The sequence below is a fragment of the Elaeis guineensis genome, chromosome 13 (genome assembly GCF_000442705.2).
Source record: "Elaeis guineensis isolate ETL-2024a chromosome 13, EG11, whole genome shotgun sequence".
Taxonomy (NCBI): Eukaryota; Viridiplantae; Streptophyta; class Magnoliopsida; order Arecales; family Arecaceae; genus Elaeis; species Elaeis guineensis.
In genome coordinates, this window is record NC_026005.2 from 13,684,905 (window position 1) to 13,706,683 (window position 21,779).

The 21,779-nt window shown below is 36.0% G+C and overlaps 2 protein-coding genes across 3 annotated transcripts; one reads left to right on the forward strand and one right to left on the reverse strand.

Annotated features, from left to right (window-relative positions):
- Positions 1 to 9,898: 9,898 nt before the first annotated feature.
- On the forward strand, positions 9,899 to 12,753 carry LOC105056432 (putative pentatricopeptide repeat-containing protein At3g11460, mitochondrial). The gene has a single exon (XM_010938625.4). The coding sequence runs from the start codon at positions 10,268 to 10,270 to the stop codon at positions 12,065 to 12,067; it is 1,800 nt and encodes a 599-aa protein (XP_010936927.1). The 5' UTR covers positions 9,899 to 10,267; the 3' UTR covers positions 12,068 to 12,753.
- Positions 12,754 to 13,816: 1,063 nt separating this feature from the next.
- LOC105056433 (GCN5-related N-acetyltransferase 6, chloroplastic) lies at positions 13,817 to 20,720 on the reverse strand. 2 transcript variants are annotated; one of them, XM_010938626.4, is made up of 9 exons: positions 20,542 to 20,716; positions 19,844 to 20,171; positions 19,643 to 19,695; positions 19,471 to 19,507; positions 18,451 to 18,516; positions 14,657 to 14,761; positions 14,423 to 14,576; positions 14,197 to 14,273; positions 13,817 to 14,114 (listed from the first exon to the last, which is right to left on the reverse strand). In XM_010938626.4, exons 1-9 carry the CDS (start codon positions 20,640 to 20,642, stop codon positions 14,049 to 14,051), a joined length of 987 nt encoding a protein of 328 aa, XP_010936928.1. In that variant the 5' UTR covers positions 20,643 to 20,716; the 3' UTR covers positions 13,817 to 14,048. The 2 variants fall into 2 exon arrangements, with proteins under 2 accessions (XP_010936928.1, XP_010936930.1); XM_010938628.4 differs by lacking the exon at positions 14,657 to 14,761 and having other exon boundaries at positions 20,542 to 20,720.
- Between the last annotated feature and the right edge of the window lie 1,059 nt (positions 20,721 to 21,779).

The following is a 21,779-nucleotide window of genomic DNA, read 5'->3' on the forward strand; positions in this document are numbered from 1 at the left end:
CGTCACACCCTCGCTAGCCACATTGACTGCTGCAACACCATCCAGCAGCTTGAGTGTGTCGGTCCCCGCTTCCCCCACCATGGAGGTATCCTCGCTTCTCCGCCTCTTTCCCACCCCTTCTTCCATCATCCCTCGCTTAAACCCTAACCCCTTTCTTCTTCCAATCTTTATCCACTAGTTCACCCACCTCGGCCTCCACTGCTCCGTAGGCGGCATCCTCGCTCTTACTCTCTCATGCGAGCTCAGCCCATTATCACCACTGTCGTCGTCACTGATCGCATCGGCTCCACCTTCACCGTCGAGCTAGGTACCACGCAAGTCTCCAAGTAGACCGACACCCTCCATGTCCTCGGCACCCACCCTATCGACTACATCATCACCTCCTTAATTCCTCGACATCCATGGTGGAGACAGCTTCCTTCTCCTCTTGTGAGAGTGATAAAGAAAGAAACACACTCTGAAGACCCGTATTACCATGTGGCACAAAATCTCTTATCCACGTGTCAAATAGAGACCCACCAATGCAGTTGTTCTATTTTAATATATATATATATATATATATATATATATATATATATTTGATTTCTATGGATAAAATTTGGAAGAGCCATCCACGTGATAGACCTTAGTGCAAACGTCTACTAGCGTATATGATGGTATATATCTATGCGAATTTACTTTTATATATAAATTTTATGCATTTGTTTGCATACAAGGTTAAGCAAATAACCAAAATCTGAAGAAATTTATCCAATTCAATCCAATAAACATCGATTTCAACCGGTTGAAAGACATAAATCAAATAAAATCATATTAAGATTTATAAAAAATTAATTATTTACGGTTGTATTCAATTTTTACACTTTTAATCCGTATGAAATCGAACCCAACGAATGTAGTATTTCATAAACTTACTTTCATTTTGGGACGACGTCATTTAGACTTCAATACTTCATTCTAAAAAAATTTCGTGTCAGCTATTTAAATTTATGAGAATATTAATGTTGAATTATTGATAAAAATATATCAATTTGAGATAATTCTAAAATAAAAGCTTTCAGATGCAGTTGCTTTTAAATGAGTATATCTTTTCTTTATTTTGTATAGGTTCAAAAATAATCTTAAAATTTCTAACTTATAAGATTTAAACCTTTTTACATTAAATTGATAAAATAAATAAATAAGCTTAAGTGGGCTAATATTGAATTTAAAATCAATATTAGATCAATATTGAAGTCTAAACTGACACAAACCACTCAAACGCACTACAAAATGTTCACTTCGGTTTCAAATAGTTTATACATAATAAACGATCGATAGCAGATTGAATTTTTTTCAATCCGATTAAATTCAATCGGATAAAATTTTTCTCTCAATATGATCGAATTCGATTCGTGCTCAGCTCTATCTACATGTTAGGTTCACACCAGTTCGTTTGTTTGCAGGTGGCGTCACATGTTAATGTTAGTGCGGACTTTTGGTGTGTACGTCTGTAAATATATTTATAGGCATACCATTTTCGCTTATTTGCTTATGTGGTTCTCTGCACATGAACTTCATATAGCCATCAATTCATCACCATTTTGAGAGCAAGGAACACAATTCTAAAAGCTAGATCCATCACTAACCATCAAAAAAGCCAAACCCATCTAAACAAATAGCAAAGCCATTCTCCCAACGTTATTCTTCCTCTCTTCCCATCGAAACCTCCATGGACCCACCATGGCACCTCCTCCTTCCTCCGACCAATCGTCTAGTTCCCTCCACCTTTGGCCACGTCTCAAAGCCATTCCTCCTTGGTCACACAGCTCCCAACTATACTCTGAACCCCTTTGCCGAGTCCCAATTCAATTAAGACATCATTTTAATTGATTATTAATTTTAATGACTTTAAGATCTTATTCCTAATATTATTTTATTTAATTAGTTCTTTCTAAAGATTAGTAGAGCTTGTGTTCTAATAGATTTTTGATTTGTGAGTTTAAATAGGAGCCAAACTTCCATCAAAATGATGCTCAATTTAAAAGGACTTTTGGTGTCTCTTTGGTGTGTAGAGAATGGTGTGAAAGATGGAAAAAGATATGTAAAAAAAAGATAGAAGAGATTATTTGTATATATAAAGATGGTTTTGTAAAGTGCTTTTGTAAAGTTTTAATCTTTATTTTTCTTTGAAAAAAATTGCTTTCCTCCTCCAATTTTTTTCTTCTTCTATAATTAATTATTTTTTGGGATTCTCTACAATTATTTATGGTTTAGTGTTTATTTTAGATCTTGGATCGGCACAATCAATCCACTTCATGTAGGATGGCATTCTACATAGTATCTGAGCTAAGGTCCTCAGATTGGTGGCATACCTGTTTGTGGCGGCTTTATATGATATCAAAATTATTAGTTTCGAGATTGATGATTTATGCATTCGTAACTCGGTATGGTTAAAAAATATCTAATAATTTATTTTGCGGTAATGCAAGTGTATAGACTTTTGTTTGGTGATTCAAGATATGAATCATCATAGCCGATACTATTATTATCTCTATCAATGGATGTAGTTGTGAGATGTCTGATCTTATCAATATCAATAAAACTATTTTTAGTACTACCATTTCTCTTCGTAAGTTGAATAATATATGTTATACTTATTGAAAAGGTCTTATGAAATATTATTTGACAGACCAAGATTTATGGGACATTTTGGGTGAGTCAAAGCTGATGCCAATATATACGTTTACAAGAAAAAGTAAAATTTAAAATTTAGAAATGTTATATGAATTCTTCAAATTTTAGTTGACAAATTTTTTTTTTCATATTCAGAATGTAAAAGAGCCGAAAAAAGTTTAGGATATTATTACAACTATCCATTCAAATTTTGGTAATGTAAGAAATCACAAATGAAAATTATCTGAAGAATAGATTTTAATTTCAGACTTCTTTAAAAATCTAAAGAAGAATAAAATTGATTTAAAGATAAAGATTTGAAATAGGGGGAGCTTGATCAATTAGAGACTGAGTCAACTTTTAAAGATTTAGATTGTGATAAGATTGATCAGCTTGAGGATCAATCAAGTCCAGAAGAAATTTTTGAGCAAGAAAATCTTAATCAAGTAGATGTTGTATCAGAAAAGATCATGATTGAGGAATCTATTAATTTTGAAATTACTTAGAAAATACCTACTGCATATGCAATATCAGGTCTTATACAGACCTGCGCATACATCAAGCTTCCCACTACAAATGCATATAAGATATTCTTTATTTGCTCATTTTTCAATTCATTTTGCGGATATTGATTCTGACTGAATTTATCACTCTTCATAATGGGTGCAACTGTAGGAGTACGATCTAACATTTTAAATCTTTTCACTATAGGCCCTTTGAGATAAACTTAAAATCCTTCGTGATCTGTCCCTGTGAATCTCTATGCCAATGACATAAGAGGTTTCATCAATATCCTTCATCTCAAAATTTTAAGAAAAAAATATTTTTATCTTCTTTAATAAATTTAAATTATTGCTCATAAATAATATATCATCTACATATAGAACCAAATATATGTATTTACTCTCACTAACTTTAAGGTATATATATTGATCCATAATATTTTTCGTAACGACAAAAGAGATAATAACATTATGAAATTTTATATACCATTGGTGGGAGGCCTGTTTAAGTCCGTATATGAACTTCTTTAACTTGCAAATAAGGTGACTATCTTTATCTATATAGAAATCTTCAGGATGAATCACATACACTGTCTCTTCTAAATCTCCATTTAGAAGTACCATTTTCACATCTATCTGATGTAACTCTAAGTCAAAATGAGTTACTAAAGTCATGATTATCCTTAATGAATTCTTCTTTGAAATTGGAAAGAAGGTTTCATGATAATCAATGTTTTCTTTTTGAGTGAAACCCTTAGCTATAAGTTTAGTCTTATATCATTCAATTTTACCTGATGAGTTCCTTTCGATCTTATAGACCTATTTACAGCTAATGGCTGAAGCTCCTTTAGGCAATTCAATATTTTAGTCATAGATTCTATCTCATCATTCATGGCATCGTACTAGTATGTAGATTTGTTTCCACTCATGGCTTATGAAAACGACTTAGGATCATCATCCGATCCAACATCAAAATCAGATTCTTGTAGGTAGACAATGTAATCACTAAAAATTACAGGTCTTCTTTCTCTTATGGATCTTCTCAATCCTACTATATCTATATTTTGAGTATCTTCAGTAGTAGGCTCAATATGAACTTGCACTTCATGGAGTGGTTGTTCTTGAATTGATTGTTCATGATCTTATGGATCTTCTTGAATAACAATCAATTCCATATCTTTTGTGGGTTGATCAATTTGATTCTTTATTTTTTAAAATTTATCCTTACAAGAAAAAATACTCTCACTAAGTTTATAATCCTCAAAAAACTTAGCATTCCTAGATTCAACTATTTTGGGTGTATGGTTAGGACAATAAAATCTATATCCCTTAGAATTTACCGTATAGCCAATAAAATAGCCACTAACTGTTCTGTAATCCAATTTCTTTAAATATGGATTATAAATCTGCACTTCAACTGGACATCCCCATATGCGTAAGTGACTTAAACTTGATGTTCATCTTTTCCACAACTCAAAAGGAGTTTTAGGAATAGCCTTCGATGGAATCCTATTTAAGACATATACCACAGTCTTTAGTGCTTCACTCCAGAAAAATAAGAAAAAATTAGAATGACTAATTATGCTCCTAACCATGTCTATTAGTATACGGTTCCTTCTTTCCATCACACCATTTTGTTATGGTATTCCAGATATTGTGTATTGGACAATAATACCTTCTTCTTCAAAGAACTTATCAAATGACCGTATAGACTGACCTCTTTCGATGTACCTTCCATAATACTCTTCATCTCTATCAAATCTTACGATATTTATTTTCTTACCCAGTTGGTTCTCTACTTCTGCTTTATAAATCTTAAAGGCATCTAGTGCCTTACCTTTTACAAAGAGAAGATAGAGATACATGTATCTAGTATGGTCATCAATGAATGAGATAAAATATCTCTGATCATGAAAATAGGAAGTAAAAAATGATCCACAGATATCAGTGTGTATGATTTTTAAAATATTAGAACTCCTTCTGGCACCTTAGAGGACTTGTTGGTTTGCTTTTTCTTTATGCAATCCAAACAAGTACCAAAGTCAGTAAAATCAATATCTTTTAAAATGCCATCATTTATCAATCTTTTTATTCTCTTTAAAGAGATATAAACTAATCTTTTGTGCCATAAACTTGAAGAGTTCTTTCTAATAATGTTCCTCTTTATACCAATATTACCATCATACATAGATGAATGATTATATTCAAAATTTAGATTTAAACCTAATTTATACAAACCATCCATCAAAAAACTAGTGCCAATAACACTTTTATTCCAAAAAAGTTCAACTACAAAATTTTCAAAATGAAAATCAAAATCAATATCTGTTAACTTGGAAATAGAAACTAAATTTCTAAAGAAACTAGGGACAAAAAATATTTTCAAAATTCAAAATAAAATCAAAATTTAAAACTAATCTAAAGGTTCCCACAGCTTCCACATATGAACATATCCGATTGCTTGAATAGATATTTCATTCACTTTCCTTTGGGTCTCTTAGATTGAGAAAGTCTTGCATGGTATTGGCAATGTGAATTATAGTATCAGAATCAATCCATCAAGTATTGTTAGGAATATCAATAGAAAAAGATTCATGACACATTAGAAATATAGACGTACCTTTCTTTTCAAGCCATTTTTTATACTTTGTGCAGTCCTTCTTTATGTGTCTCTTTTTCTTGCAAAAGAAGCATGCATCTTTATTCCTGTAGCACTTTATTGGCACTGCAGCATCCTTCTTTTTAGGAGCATCTTTTTTCTTTTCTTTGAATAGTAAGATTAGCACTTTTATATTTTATTTCGTACTTCTCTTGTTTCAATCTTTCTTTCTCTATACCATTTTTCTTTATGTGTGTTATAGAAAATCTTGAAAGGGCTATATTCTGCAGGTAGAAAATTCAAAATAAAATGAATTAGAAAAGCATCAGAGATCTCAACTTTCAAAGACTTGAGTTGAGCAGCTATATCTCTCATCTCCATGATATGATAATGTACACCTTTATTACTATCAAACCTCATGCCTAAAAATCTCTTCATCAGGGTACTGGCCAACGTCTTTTCAGAACTTTAAATTGTTCTCCAATGGCCTTCATAAAATCCTTTACCTTATCATATTAAGAGATTGACCCTCTAATACTGTTAGGCACCCGAGACTCGATGAGCATTAAGCTTAAGCGATTAGATTGCTCTCATTTCTCATATGTCAAGATCTATTGTGGTATACTTGAATCCATGGGAATAGGTGGTTCATCCACAAGAAGCACCAAGTCAAGATCCTTATACTCAAGAGTATAAAGAACACTATATTTCCAATCAGAAAAATTATCACCACTCAACATTGGAATATATAAGAGCAGCATCATTAATATAAGCAGTAGGATTAGCTGCAATAACGAGCATAGAAAACTTTAGTGCTATGAAGCATAAACCTTAATCTGAAAATAATTAATATTAATTTCAGTAGCAAATTCTAACCTTCCAGTGGGTAGAGATGCATCATGCATAGAATTTACTAATACTTTATTAATAAGACCAGTAACATAGATATCAAAGATAGTAAATTTTCATACCTGTGGGCCTTAGAAAAAATATATTCTTAATATCTAGATTACCATCTCATTCTAATTAAATCACAGAAATAATCACTCCCTGTGGGTAAAGTTAGTTTTCTCTCCCTAATTTAATTACAACTTTATTCGCACGCCATTGAATTTTAATTTATAGTCTTTATGTGGTTTTTATCTTATCCAAGATGCTGCGACTACTCCTGAATATAATAAATCCATTATTTTAAGTGATTTTTACTATATTCAGGATGCTGTGGCTACTCCTGAATATAACAAACCCATTAACTTCAATATGGCATTGAATAATTTAAATAACTATATAAAATTTTTATTATGATTTTCATCTTTCATGATCATAAAATTTTTAATAAATAAATAACAATCCAAATTTTTATGTGACCAATATAAATTATAAAATATAATTTTAAAAGAAGATATTTTCACGATAAAGTTTATTACAGCAACTAAACAATAATATAAGGAGTCTTTATATAATAAACTCTATGACTAAGATCAAAATGTAATTTTACAAAGATCTTTATTGAATTAACTACTTTATCAGTGATTAATTGCAAAAATCCCAAAACGGATCTGTTTGAGTTAATTAGAAGCGCTTTTACCGAATATTTGCTTTTCAGGGGCTTGAGTGCAAAACCCCGTTTTAAGTCAATGGGTCCAGCCGGATTTCGGGTTGGGATCCAAAAACCCGAACCCGTTAACCTTACCTTCTTCCTCCTCTTCACTTCTTTCCCGATGGCCAGCGGCGGAAAACTCCATGGCCGCCGCTTGAACGCCCAAATCCAACGCCGGCGAGGTCCCGAAAGTCCTCAACCACCGGCGGCTGGCCTGAGACTGCCGTCCCGACCACCGGCGAGCCGGCGCTTGGCCGATCTAAATGGGAGAAATAGGGGCGCCAGCCGGCGGTTTTTCTTCCTTAGATTCGGGCCGGCGGCCGCTGGAAGACCCAATCGACAGACCGCCGCCGTCTTTATAGGGTCAGCGATCTGTGGGATGCAAGCCGGAGGACCGGCTGCCTTGATGGGAGGAGAGCCGCGGCCTCCCTTTTTTTTTTGTTCCTTTGGGGTGGTCGCCGGAGGGGAAGGGTACCCGGAAGGGCCTGGCGAGGGACGCCAACGGCCGCTGGACACGAGCCGGAGATCTGGCCTGCCACCATGATGAAGAGAGGAGAAGGACACCCGTCGGCCCTTTTTCTTCATCTTTTAATAAATTTTATTTATTTATTTTTCTTTATTGAAATAATAATCAATCCTTAAAAACTAAATCAAAAGATTTTTTTAAAAAAATGATAAAATCTTTATAGGATCCCAAAACAGTTGCGAATCAATAGAGCTGGACAAAACAGCAATAATAATTTACTCTTGAATCAAAAATAATATACCTTTAGCCATTGTTATTCAAGTCCGAAGACAGATCAGAGATGAGGAACATTGCGAGAGCATTAGAAGATGACTTTGCAATACGAATCTGCCTTGCTTCTTTTCTGCAAAAAAACAATAAAAAAGAGCTCTTCCAATCTATGCTTAGAAGATTTTGATATCTTGTACTTAATGGAGAGTCACAGGCTATATATATATATATATATTAGATCAAGAATTTTTTTGGATTAATATATATTCTTTTTCATCGAGGAATCATAACTGTAGTGGAGTTCTTATTTTGACCAAAATCTATTTTTATTACAAAAAAAATTTTAATTCTTTATTATCATCTTAATTATCTTGAATTATCTTTAATCACAAGACTGCATGTGGGCCATATCAAATCTCTAATATTGGGATGAGTACAACATATTAGACTACTAGCAAGCATTCTTGGAAGTGCTAGTCTTATTTGTTTTCATGTCAAGTATTTTAGATTTTGTTGCTCAATCCATGGTGCGGATTCTGTATAGAGCTATACTCCAAGAATTCATGTTGTCACTCTTGGTCTGTAGCTGTTGCATCTTTAGTATCCCTAGAGAACAGAGTTTTCAAACTTGAGAAAATATTCGATGACAAATTGAATTTCAGCTTTGATGTTCGGTTTGCAAGAGTTTTGAAATCTTAATGTTGGAACCAAGTACCTCTACTGGACTGCTACCACCAGCCACCATGATGGCCACTCTTAGGGGGCATTTGAAATATGTGAGCTATCATTTTTATATTTTTTATGTTTTGATCAGATGTTGAGTTTAAGCTTACAAAAGAAATGTAATTTCCAGCAAGTCTAACTCAAAGTCAGCTGCCTGGAAGTAGACAAGCTAAAACACTTTCACTTGTTCAGCGGTGGTTTCTAATTTGCATATACCCATTAAAGTCTGTGTTATGGAAATTGGTGATTTAGTGATAGTATTTCTTTGAAATTTTAGATTTGCCCACTTTCAGTTCCAAAGCCCTCTAGTCTGTTTCGCTGCTCTTTCACTGACCTTGTACTTGGCTTCTAAATTTGGCTTCAGCACTTCATGTGATCCTTACAAGAACATTATTCCGTGTGATTATTCTGCTTCTCATGGAAAAATTGGATCTGTCTGTTACCCAGACTGGCCTTCTCGATTCTGAATGCCTTTACAAGCACTGCTGCTGCACTTCCTGCTGAACTTCCAGGAAGTGATGGTATTTATAGGTACTCCTTGAATATTTTTTTTAGTTAGAGTGTTACATATAACACATCATTCTTTACTTCCTTTTTGCCTTGTTATTATATCTTCGGACCATTTGCCTGGTTTGGAAGCGGTATTGTGATGTAATTAAGTGAGAGTTTGCTGTGTTACAATCTACTTTGTTCTGACACAATAATGCGGATGACAATCTTCAGGTGCACATAGACTACTTCCAGATTTTTCTAATACTTTCCTCAGTTTAATCCTTGAACTCCTCTTCAAAATGTTTCTATGCGCATAGAATTTGCTTGTCATCAAATGCCACAGATCTCATCTCTTGCTACAACTTTTCCTGCTTTTGTAACTATATTTTTCTGCGTAACTATAGAATCTTTAGGTTAAGAATACTTTTGATAGCTTCGGACACTATCCTGACTCGCAAGATCTGATGATATTCCCTTGACTAGGATAGTTATTCACAGTCTTCATGATCCACCAAAATAACAAATCTGTAGTTGGAATCATTGTTTTCTCCTCCTTGGTACTCTTGTTTCTTTCCCCTTTGGGGATATCCATTGAATCTGACCATTGTGCACCTAACACATTGAGCATAGTTCCAGCCAGTAATTCTGTCCAATAACTTGAAGAAAAGGTAGAAGAAAATTGACAAATTCACCCGTATTTATGATCGTGTATCATGATCCTATCATGAGTCTTGGTGTCCGGTGTGATCGACCCAGTTTATTTCACTCAAATATCCAAGGATCATGACCCTTGAACACGTGGCATTTGAGGTCAGACAAGTTTCCCTTCTTTGTCCCAGGTATTCCAGGATTAAGACTTCAAGAAAAGGGCGGGTTCTCCAGGGCTTAAGCGCAACGGTCAGGAAATGACCCCTCGATAAGATCCAAATTTTTAACCGCAGAAGTCCAACGGTCGACGTATGTCCCGAAGCCTCCAACTCCTGGCCGCTGCGTCCTTCCCGCCATCTCTTCTCCTGCGGACGAACTGCCGCTCCCTCCCATTCAACGACTTTTTAAACTCCTGTTCCTCTCTTTCCGCCCTGCAATGTCTCCACGCCCACATCCTAACCCAAGGCCTCTCTCACCACCTCGCCTTAGCCACCAAGCTCATTTCCCTTGCGGCTGCTCTATCTCCGACCATGGACTATGCCCGCAAGCTGTTCGACGCTGCGCCTCACCGAGACTCCTTCATGTGGAACACCCTCCTCCGTGGCTACGCCGACTCGGGCCCCTGCGAAGAGGTTCCCGTCCTCTACAGGCGCATGCATCGACTGGGACTCTCTCCGGACAACTTCACTTTTCCATTTGTTGTTCGCTCGTGTGCTGTCCTTTCTGCTCTTCGGGAAGGAAAGGAGGTCCATTGCAACGTGATCAAAACTGGGTTTGACTCGAATGTCTTTCTACAGAGTGCACTAGTCACTATGTACTCACAGAACGGTGAGATTTCTGATTCGGAGTTGGTTTTCGGTGACATGACCTTTAGGAACATAGTCTCTTGGACTGCAATGATCGCAGGGTATGCCCAAAATTGCCTTTTTGGGAAGGCAGTGCGTGTTTTTCAGTGGATGGTTGCTTCTGGGATGCAGCCTAATGATGTCACTCTTGTCAGCGTCCTCCCTGCCTTGAAAGGGTTGGAATGTTTGCATTCAGGGGAATCGATTCATGGGCACATAATTAAACGTGGATTGGATTCTCATGTTTCATTGATGAATGCTCTAATTGCAATGTATGGGAAGTGTGGGAGCATAGATGTTGCAAGATTTCTGTTTAACAGAATGCCTGTCCAGAGTCTAGTCTCATGGAACGCCATGATTGCAGCTTATGAGCAAAGTGGTGATGGAATAAGGGCAATCAAACTCTTCCGTGGAATGCTGACAGAGAAGGTGCCATTCAACAGTGTAACATTGGTCAGTGTTATATCAGCTTGTTCTAGTTCAGGAGCTCTCGAAACTGGGAAGTGGGTACATAAGCTCGCAAAAAGCAGAGGACTAGAAAGTGATGTGAGAGTTGGCAATGCATTATTGAACATGTATGCGAAGTGCGGTGGTGTAGATCCTGCTAGAGAAATCTTCGAGGAGCTGCCATGGAGGGGTGTGGTCTCTTGGAGTGCCATGATCGGGGCTTATGCAACTCATGGGCATGCAGAGATGGCACTCGAGCTTTTCTCTGAGATGCAAGCCGAAGGCGTGAGACCAAACACTTTCACTTTCACTTCAGTGCTTGCGGCTTGCAGCCACTCGGGTCTTGTAGATGAAGGGATGAAGCATTTTGAAAGCATGGAGAAAGACTATGCAATTACCCCCACTGTCGAGCACTGTGCATGCATGGTGGATCTCCTGGGTCGTGCTGGTAGATTGGTTGATGCATATGAGTTTATAAAAAGAATGGGTGTGGAACCTGATGCAGGTGTGTGGGGAGCTCTTCTTGGTGCTTGCAGGATTCATGGGAACCTTGAGTTGGCTGAGTTTGTGGCCGAGGATCTGTTCCGGTTGGGCTCTCACGATGTAACATTCTATGTGCTAATGTCAAACATGTATGCAGAAGCTGGTAGGTGGGAAGATGCAGCGAGGTGGAGGAACATGATGAGGGAGCTGGAGTTGAAGAAGATTCCTGGATGCAGTTTGGTGAATACACAGAAGTGGTCCCATGATATGCCTTTCATGATAGAGAAGCTTACATGTTCCATTTGTTTTTCTAATTTAATTGGCAGTCATTTCTGAGGAAATTACACAACCATAATTTTCAGGAGATTAATTATGTTGATATAGGGGCTTTGATCAAAGGCAGTTTAGACTTATGATTGTGGGGTGTGTGTGGAGGGTGGTGGTAATCGAGGGAACTACTGATTTTCCTCTGTATCTGATGATAAATGGGAAGATTGATCTTTAACATTTGTACAACTCAAAAATTTTGTGCTGTTCATGATATGTCTTATGATACATCTTCTGTGAACAAACAAGTATGAAATTATCAGGCGAAAGGATGAGGGAGTCCTGGTCACTGGAGGAGTCCCATGAACTCTTCAATCTTCAAAATTCTCTGGATGCTTCAGGTATTCTAAAAAGCACAGGATTGGATGATCAACTTCACTATTCCTCCGTCCTTCCCTTGACCCAGCAACCCCAAGCGTGGCAGGTTGAGCATGGATGGTTAAAGGGCGTCAAAAGGCCCTCAAGTGGAGGCGCATATAGAAAGCCACTTGCAAGTCATGAGGGTTACGAAACTTGAGGGAAGTTTGCATCCAGGCATTGTCCAGTATATACGTGGCCGGTTTGGTTGCTAGCAACTGGAATTGTCAATCTTTGATTATGCGCAATGCTGCAGATCTAACCTACATTAACAAATTCCTGACTTTGGATCGCTGCCTTGGTTTTTTTTTTTTTTTTTTTGAAGCTGGTATTATATATAAATTTGCCCTCGCTGCAGGCCAAAGAACAATATTTAGAATAAATAGACTTGCAGGGGAGCCAAACAACCAGCTAGTTTGGTAGGGATGAAAGTGATACGAATAATATTTGTCGAGATTTATTTTTGTATTCGAATCTATCAAATAAGGACAGAAATTTAAAGATTCGATCCATAAAAAAAAAATTGGATAGAAATATGGATAGACAACTATCCGATCCATATCCGAATATTCGAATCTATTTATAATCCTATATAATTTTATATAATACTTATTAATTTTTTAAAAAAATATACAACCATATAAATATACTGTTAACTTGATTGTTCATTTATTTAGTAATGTCTTTGATTTTATGATCATAAATTTAATTATCCAACTTATATATATAATTATATCCATACTTTCAATATCCAAATTATATCCGTATTTATTTAAAACAAATACAGATATAAATTTTTATATCTAAATAATATCTATATTCATATTCATTAGATAAAATAAATATGGATATGGATACGCTGATATTCGATCCATATCCGATCCGGTTTCAGCTCTATACTTTGCTAAACAAACGAATTTGTGTTTTTGATGATTCTAATAGACATATATGATAAAACCTTCCATGCAAGCAAAGGCTCACGTTGAGATACTGGTTCTGAATGATACAGGCCCAACCAACTCAGACCCTCGGATACATGACAAGACAGGAAACCTAGGAATTAAGCCAGATGTAATGGTGGGAAAGCAATTGGCTTTCTCAAGATAACAGATTTCATAGATTTTTGTGAGATGCTTATCAAATGGGTACTAATCTCTAATAACTTCTTACAGAGACATACCAGATGAACAAGGTCTTCTTGGACTAATTTTCTGCAATTAAACAGTTGCTCTATATATCTGTAAAAACAAATGAAGTTTATAATTCTCTGCCTTCGGTCTTCCCTGCTGTATCTGTGGTCCTGCTACACAATTTCTTTTGTCACTGCCACCACATGCAACTGCTTAGCATCACGGCATCACATCGATTACACAAATTCACAAAAAATGTTAAACTCTATAATTCAGGAGAAAATCAATGATAACGAGATGCTTTTACTTGAATCAATGAAGTTGCACATAATTTTGGCCTTGGTGTGGATCAAGTTACAACTCATTTTGGAGTATTTTCTGCCACACCCTATATGTTTCGTTAATTGACCATAGGGCATGGGATGATGCGTCAATGGAACTGTTATGGAAACCGACTTTTTCTATACAACAACATGGGAGCAGTCATCTCTTAAGGAAGAAGACTAAGTCTTGAAAGACAGCAAATACTTGTTCTCCGCTAATAAATGAGGAATGGCCTCGTCAACCACCTGCAAAGTACCACAATATCAGACCATATGAACCAGAAAATGAAACAAGCAAATCATATATGTGGATATTATGTTGGCATACCTGGAATCCTGTGCGGTCGTATAATTTCTGAGCTGCAACGTTATCCTTATGCACATGTACAAATGTCTCATCAGCGCCTGACACATAACAACTAGCTTAGCAAGATCAGAGCAATAATTCATAAAAGGCAGCTTTTGTGCATCATCGCAGGATAGATGGATCTCCTTACACTATCAGTGGAAGGATAAACACCTCAAGAAAGGAACAAAAAGGTTCATAATTTTACCATATGATTTGGCTGCTTCAAAAGCTAATAACAGCATGTTGCTTGCAATCCCTTGACGACGAGCATATCTTGCAACGCATAAGTTTGCCACATAACCATATTTTGGTTGATCTGCTTGGTAGATGCTGGAAAAAGCTGATGGCTTTGTGCATTCCTATTAAAAATTTAACACAATCAAAGTTTTATGAGAAATATAATGAATTCTGTGGAAGAGATGAGCATGAGATTTTATACCCCGGGAAATGTTTCTCCACATAAAAGATGTCTTATACTTAAATCCAGAGTCCCGACTATGCTGCTTAATACAGTACGCTTACTATTTCTTTCATCATTCTTTACCTGATGGTTTTGAAACAGGACAGGGTAAGTAAAATAAATGAAATGAAATCAAAACATTATGAAACTTTTAGAGTTCCTTTGGGTTTGGGGGGGTGTGTGGGGGGGGTGCTGTGGTAGCTTATTATATCACGATGGAAAGCCTAGGGCATGGAATACCAAACTGATGCATCAAGGTACAAGGATCCTTAGGTTTTAACATGTTGAAGATCGAAAAAGGATAAAGCTATGGTTACACATATCTAAAAACACATCTCAATTTTGGAAAAAAAAGAAGTTGTGCTTTTCTGCTGTTACATGTTGCATGGCAAATCAGTAGGGCTAGATGCATAAGGAGTAACCTAAGTTTTTTACTAGATCTTTAAGCGAATCCTACAGAAGAAATAGCCAAATCTCAAATTTTCAGGATCTTCTTTTAGCAACCCTGATTTTGAGATTGACTGAATTACCGATGGAGGAAAACAGGAGAGAGTTAAAGCTATGAATAACAACAAGACTTAAAGTATATAACATTTTAAAGTGTCTTTCAACTTTTGATGATTAATATAATAAAGAAAGAAAAATTACAAGTAAAACCCCACCAAGATACCAAGGCAATGCACTGAGGCTCAGAGAGCTGCCACAATTTGGAAAAAGAAGCAACCAGTGAATAAATCTTACTTGTGACTTCAGATGGAAGGGTATCCCTTACACTATCCTCGTGGTTCCTTGAATCTATAGGAATTAGGTCTAGACACGTAAATGCCTACATGTTAGAGTAAAAAGAGTCTTCTTTGCCTTGAAAAACTAGTATTCATATTACGACACAAAATGCAGTTGACTAACCCTTGCATAAGGAGGCTTCCAAGAATAAGAAAAAAATGATAACAGAAAAAAGAAACTCATAAAATTCATTCCTTTATAAGACCACAAATACAAAAGCACCTAAACCTTTCCAAAACTTAGTAAATTTAAGGGGCTATTTGGATTTTTCTATAGCATTGGGCTGAAAATCTTGTAGGATTCGAGGATTGGGCTAATACAACTAGCAGGATCATAGGCTAAAGGCTAGGCTATGTTTATATTTATAAAATACCTAGGAATAGCTTTGAAATAGGCTGGCCCGAATTCTATAGGAAGAAAACAAAGACCTCAGCAGGTCCCTTCCTCCCCAGAAGGAATGGGCTAGTAATGATCTAGTTAACATGGGCAGGGCTAGGCCTTATATTCTGTAATCCTACAAATCCCATTTCCAATCCTAAGGATCCAATAGGATTATCCAAATGGGTTCAGGTTGTATCTGTCGCACAAAAGAATGATTGATTTTCTTTGCATGGTGAACTGTTGAATCGTTCCATCTCCAGCACAGATCATGAAGCTGATGTGGGGCTTTGAAAGCTGTACAAAGCATGATCCAACAGTTCACCTTGCAAAAGAAGATCAATCATTTTCTAGTGTGAAAGATACAACCTGAACCCTATCCAAACAAGCCCTAAGACTTCTCCAACCTGTCCTATAACTAATATAGGATTCTTAAACAATAATCCTTCTATAACCATAAAATCAATTCCACAATTACAAAAAAGATGTGCAGAGTAAGAAGTCTCCTAGCTTATAATCTCTAGAATCAAATGAAGTTCTTTGAATAACTCATGACTAACCAAGGATATTACTTTGAATAGCATTCCCTCTCCTGAATAATTCCTCTAAGGAAAAGAAGAAAAAGGAGCAATCTTCTCCGGAATAGAAATCAAATCTCGAATTTAGAGGTAAAATGAAAATGAAATATTTACAGTATTGTTAGACTCTTGATATGATTCAAAATAGCAAACAACCAAAAAAGCACTTCTCTCACGTCATCAACTTCTTATGCACTCACCTTGAGTAAAAGGTCTTTCCATATCTTCCTTCATAATTTGATAATAATCCCCTCACTGAATGTCTTCCGCTTTTGACAACTGTGAGCTCAAACACATGAAGATCTTCACACGAGACAATAACTTTACCTCTAGGAATTGGTGATATGTATCAATATATGGCCTTTGCAATTCTATATGCTTCCCTCACTGACTGACACTCTTTAGTGCCTTCGCATACCGTGAAGAACCTCACCATCCACATTAACTTCTTTACAAACAAACTAATCATATGATGAATCAATTCTGCTGTATCTCTATGTTTACCAATGCTCCAACATCTTGATGTTCAAGACTCAATCATTGTTTCTAATAAGCTCTTGAAACTTAGGTTCCCAACATTCTCCTTGCGTGCATCATGGTTTTTTCATCACATGTTCATTTTCTTTCACATGTTTTCTCTTTATGACACATTGACACTTCAACTCTTGTTTTTACTCAATCCCTTCGTTACGACATATTCTTATAGTGTTCTTGTGAATGCATCATATAAGTCATCCTATTTTCTGTTATTGATCTCTACCAAATGCATGGAAGAAATGCAAAATATTTTTGGAGTTTAATTTTCTTCGTCACAACATCCCAGTATCCAGTGGCATCAAAATGGCCTTATGGTCTATAGTGCAATAGTCCACATGTTTGAATTGCTGTCGTTCGAAAACTCTCAATCATACCATTAGGATTTTCCCGAAAGAACATGATTTATTTTGTAAGGACCAACTTGTAGATGCTAACTCTGAAAGAAATAAAGCACCCAATACATGATGGAAATAATCACCTTATTTTCTAAAGCAACATCATGTGGGTGTCTTAGTTTGCCACTTCAACTTGTTGATCATCTTTTGAGCTACAAAATTCATATGAACCCCTGATCAATACTTGAGCAATATACCTTTTCCTCACATCTAATACAGCTATAGAAAGTACCAGACTTTTGAACATGTAAAGCTTGATCCATAGGCTTCGGCAAGCTTCTTCCCTTCCAGATCTTCATTTGATTATTCAGGTTAAAAATCCATGTGCACAATCTGCAATATTTTATGCAACTAGCCAAAAGATTATAATCACATCACCCCTCTGTCACCTATCATGGAAGTTCTTGCAGCTTAACAAGCTCATGCTACACTGAATCTAGGCATTGATACCAAAACATGTAGAACAACTTTATTAATGAAGCTCTACTATTAAAGGAAGAAGTTCAATGGACAAAGATCTTCTGATTTTCATGGGGTTTGACAGGACCTTTGAAATATCTAGTTTCTGGAATCTAAACTTCATCTGTATTTTGCATTAAAAAGACATGAAAGTTATGTGAAAAAGAAACAATACAAAGTGCTGGGGTGAAAATCTAGTTTCTAATAAGGCATTGAAAGGGATTCTTGTGGACCATGTATTTTACATTTCATACAAACTAATAAAGCAGATCTGTGGATTAATCTCGATACTAAGTGAAGAAAATAAAAGTTTGTGAAAGCAAAGACTATTTAAAATAACAGATCAGGATAGTAAATATGCATCATCAGGCCACCAAATTAATTAGGAATTATCCATCTTTAGTCAAGAGTCATGTCTTTAATGGATGGATTTACAACATTGCAAAAAAGAAGCTAGTTCTGTCTTGTTGCATCAAATATGGATTATCTATAATATCTGTGATTTGAACTGGTTTCATTACACAAGCTTATGAGCCAAAAGCAAGGCCAAGGAAAGAAGGAGCTGATGCATCACATCTTTCACACTGAACAGCGAGAGAAACAATAAGAACTATAAACCACATGCCTATTATTTAAGCCATACCGCAACGATGCAGATGCACTTCTCAGCATGGTGCCTACTGCATCGCCTCTTTATTGCATTAAACTCCTGTATAAAACCAAAAGTGAAGTTGCAGAACAATAAAACCTGACTAATGATGTAACAGAGATGATATAAAATACAATACAAACTCATCTAGCGAAAATGCAAGCATTAGGGTCTTAGAAGCATCGAAAAAAGCTAGCCTACCTTACTATTGGTGAGTCTGAACTGATGCTTGTGTTGTAAAATGATGGAAAGAAGGATTGACACTTCCAATACATCTTGATAAGTTATGCACTGCTTGCATGACGGACAAAACTAAGTCTAGGTTACACTTGATAATGTCAAGGTCCAACTGGTCTTTCAAAGCATACCATCAATGATATATCATGATCAGCTGGGTGTGCTTGCTCTTACAATTGGTATCAGAAAAGTTCATTTTTCTCTTATTTGTTTTGCTAAGAGCTCAGTATGTAACATAGAGACAATCTTGGATATGCTGAAAAGGAATTGGAGTAAAACGTAAATATCATGCAAGCAACTTAGATGCATAATAGACCACTCTTCCACCAAAAAAGGCACAATAGGCCATTCTTGCATTTTCTTGCTTTGATTGCCTAGTATTCTTGAGTATTTCTGTTCCAAAGGATTGCTATATTTGCACACAACTCCATTTCAGACTTTTGATACATATGCAATTTATGACAATCGAATGTAATTCCAGACTATTTTTTATTGCAAACAAATGAATCTACTATGCCAGTCAACAGTGAACCATTTAGTCTGTTATTGTAACCCTTCACTTTTGTATATATGCCACCCCTAATTTTCTCTTATTTAACTATGCTTTTTTTTTTTTTTAATGTTTTTCCCTTTCTTGGAATGAAGGTAAGGCAGTCCAAAACCAAGGTAACATAAAACTCAAGCATTGTAGAATCTGCAAGGAAGAGAAATTAATGCATGATGACCGGTTAAATTGATAAATACATCTCGTTCAAACAAACAAAGATACATGCATACCTGCTCTGCAAATTTCCTCTTGAAATTTTCAAGATAGCTGCAATAAGATATCAACTTCAAAATTATCAACAACATTTTTCTACATTTTACAGTGTTTAAGCAACAAATACCACTAAAAAAGAAAAGGGAAAAAGGATCAAAATGGGATATTAATCTTGTTGCAGAGACTAACCGGACATCTGATCGGTCCTCCCAATGACTTTCTGCCCTCAACCATGCTGCAGTCTATCATGAATCACAATGCCACAAAGTGGAAAGACATCAAGAAAAGCATACAAGTTCCCTAAACTCAAAATCTTGGAAAATTTCAAAAATTAAAGAAGGCTCGGAGGACAACATTAGCGGTCCATACAAACATGTGTGCAAAGCTTACCCAGTATTCTTCATCAAGAAGAGCCTCTCGAGCAACAAAACGCCCGAAAACCCTTTTATGCCTGCAATCGCATTCCTTATCCGTGGGCTGCAACCGATTGAAACGAAGATCGGATGCACGACTACAATCAGGTTCCTCATCCGACGGCTGCAACTTGTTAAAATGGAGGTTGGATGGACCCGATGACATCTCAAGATTAGGAATTCTTGGCGCCATATTAGATGGGTTAGCAGAGATTTCAAGCCGAGTAACTCTTGTGGTCAAATGAAGACCACCACAATCATCTTCTTTCTTCTCATCATCGTAAGGCCTCATTGCCCCATCCTTCCTATAAATTTTCAATTAAATAGAAAAGATAAGCAAATCCATCCATAAAAAGTAAAAAATCAAAAAAAAATTTCTACTCTTTTCAACATTCGAAAGACAACTGTGACCGAATGATATTGATCAAAATCTGGACATCTAAGCTTCGGCTGATTTCTATGCACTTCACCAATTCCAAATACCAAAAGATAATTCTTTCTGTGGAAATATATTCTCGAAGGAAACACAATTTTGACGATAGGAAACACAAGAATGACCAAAACATAGAAATAAGTATCAATAGACTACAAATTAGAAAAAATTATTACTTCTTCCTTAATTTTATAGATTTAATCGAGAAAGCCGAAAAAGTCTTTGCAAGAAGAGCGACTCACATCACCCTACAGGAAAATCTTTTCAGGGATCGGCGGCGACTTCCGACTCGGATGACCGGGATTCGTCGGAGACCGGACGGAGGGGCAGCGACGATCGCCATCTGCTCACAAGGAGAAAAGCTGGAAACCCTAACTCTCGTTCCGGCGTCCCAAACGTGTGGGGGGGGGGGGAGAGAGAGATTGGGGATTTTGGTCGGGTGGTTGACCGCGTTGACTCGATTCTGTCAACGACGATGGAATTATCCGTTTCACATGTGTCGTGGATAAAGAATTTAGTGCCTTGCATCAAAAAAAAAAAAAAATAATAAAGAATTTATTGCCCTATAATATACAAACAGATTGCACAGTATGTTGTAGGCTTGTCGCCATGCGCATAAAAATTCTGATTTTTATGACTATGGCGGTATCTCAAATTGATTAGATTTTTTATCTCATCTTACCGCATGTTTTTACCTTCAACAAAAATATTTGATTGGTTTTTTGTGATAGATCTACGGCCAATGGGCTAAAATATTGATAGTTATTTTATGATGTTCACAAATACTATTTAAATGATGCCTAGTTGCTTATTTATCTCTTAAAAATAAAATTTGTATGTATAATATTGATCAAAAAATTAAATATTTTAAATTTTTGAAAATTATAAATACAATGATATATAAATTTATACAAGTCTAATTGAACTTTACCATCAAACCGTAGTTCGGATGGTACTTTATCTTGCAACTTATGCGAGATAGTGAAGATTTATTTAGGTAGGAGTTATCCTCAAGGAATTTAGAGTAGTATATGGATGAAGACGCTCCTATTTAACAAAAAATAATAATATCTTAACTTTAAATTTTGATAATCATTATATTTATATTAAAAAAAATTCATATAGTAAAGTCTTTCCTCGTGCCTAGCTCAAATTCTTGATGTTGATGTACATGGAGTTTCGTTCTTGAGACCCTTGTGTGGTTCTTGTTGCCACAAAAAAAGAAAAAATGTAAAATGTTCAAAGTTCACAAGAAGCTCATAATTGATTTGCATCCAAACTACTTCATCTTTCCTCATTTTCTTTTGATAAATACCCATGTATAACTGCTAATTCAAAGGCAAATCCGAATTTCTCTCTCTATACTTGTTTTAATAGGTCACTTTGCATGGCTCTAAAATAGTGATATGTATGATGTGATGTCCAATTACATGGCATTTCAAAAGATGACATTAGTTTAAAAAAAAAAATCAATTAATCG

Coding starts and splice junctions, on each gene's coding strand:
- LOC105056433 (XM_010938626.4), bottom strand. CDS start 20,642: ATGGCGATCGTCGCTGCCCCTCCGTCCGGTCTCCGACGAATCCCGGTC. Junction 14,762..18,450: donor AGTGCATCTGCATCGTTGCG/GTATGGCTTAAA, acceptor CAAAACCATCAG/GTAAAGAATGATGAAAGAAA. Junction 14,274..14,422: donor TGAAGCAGCCAAATCATATG/GTAAAATTATGA, acceptor GTTATGTGTCAG/GCGCTGATGAGACATTTGTA.
- LOC105056432 (XM_010938625.4), top strand. CDS start 10,268: ATGTCCCGAAGCCTCCAACTCCTGGCCGCTGCGTCCTTCCCGCCATCT.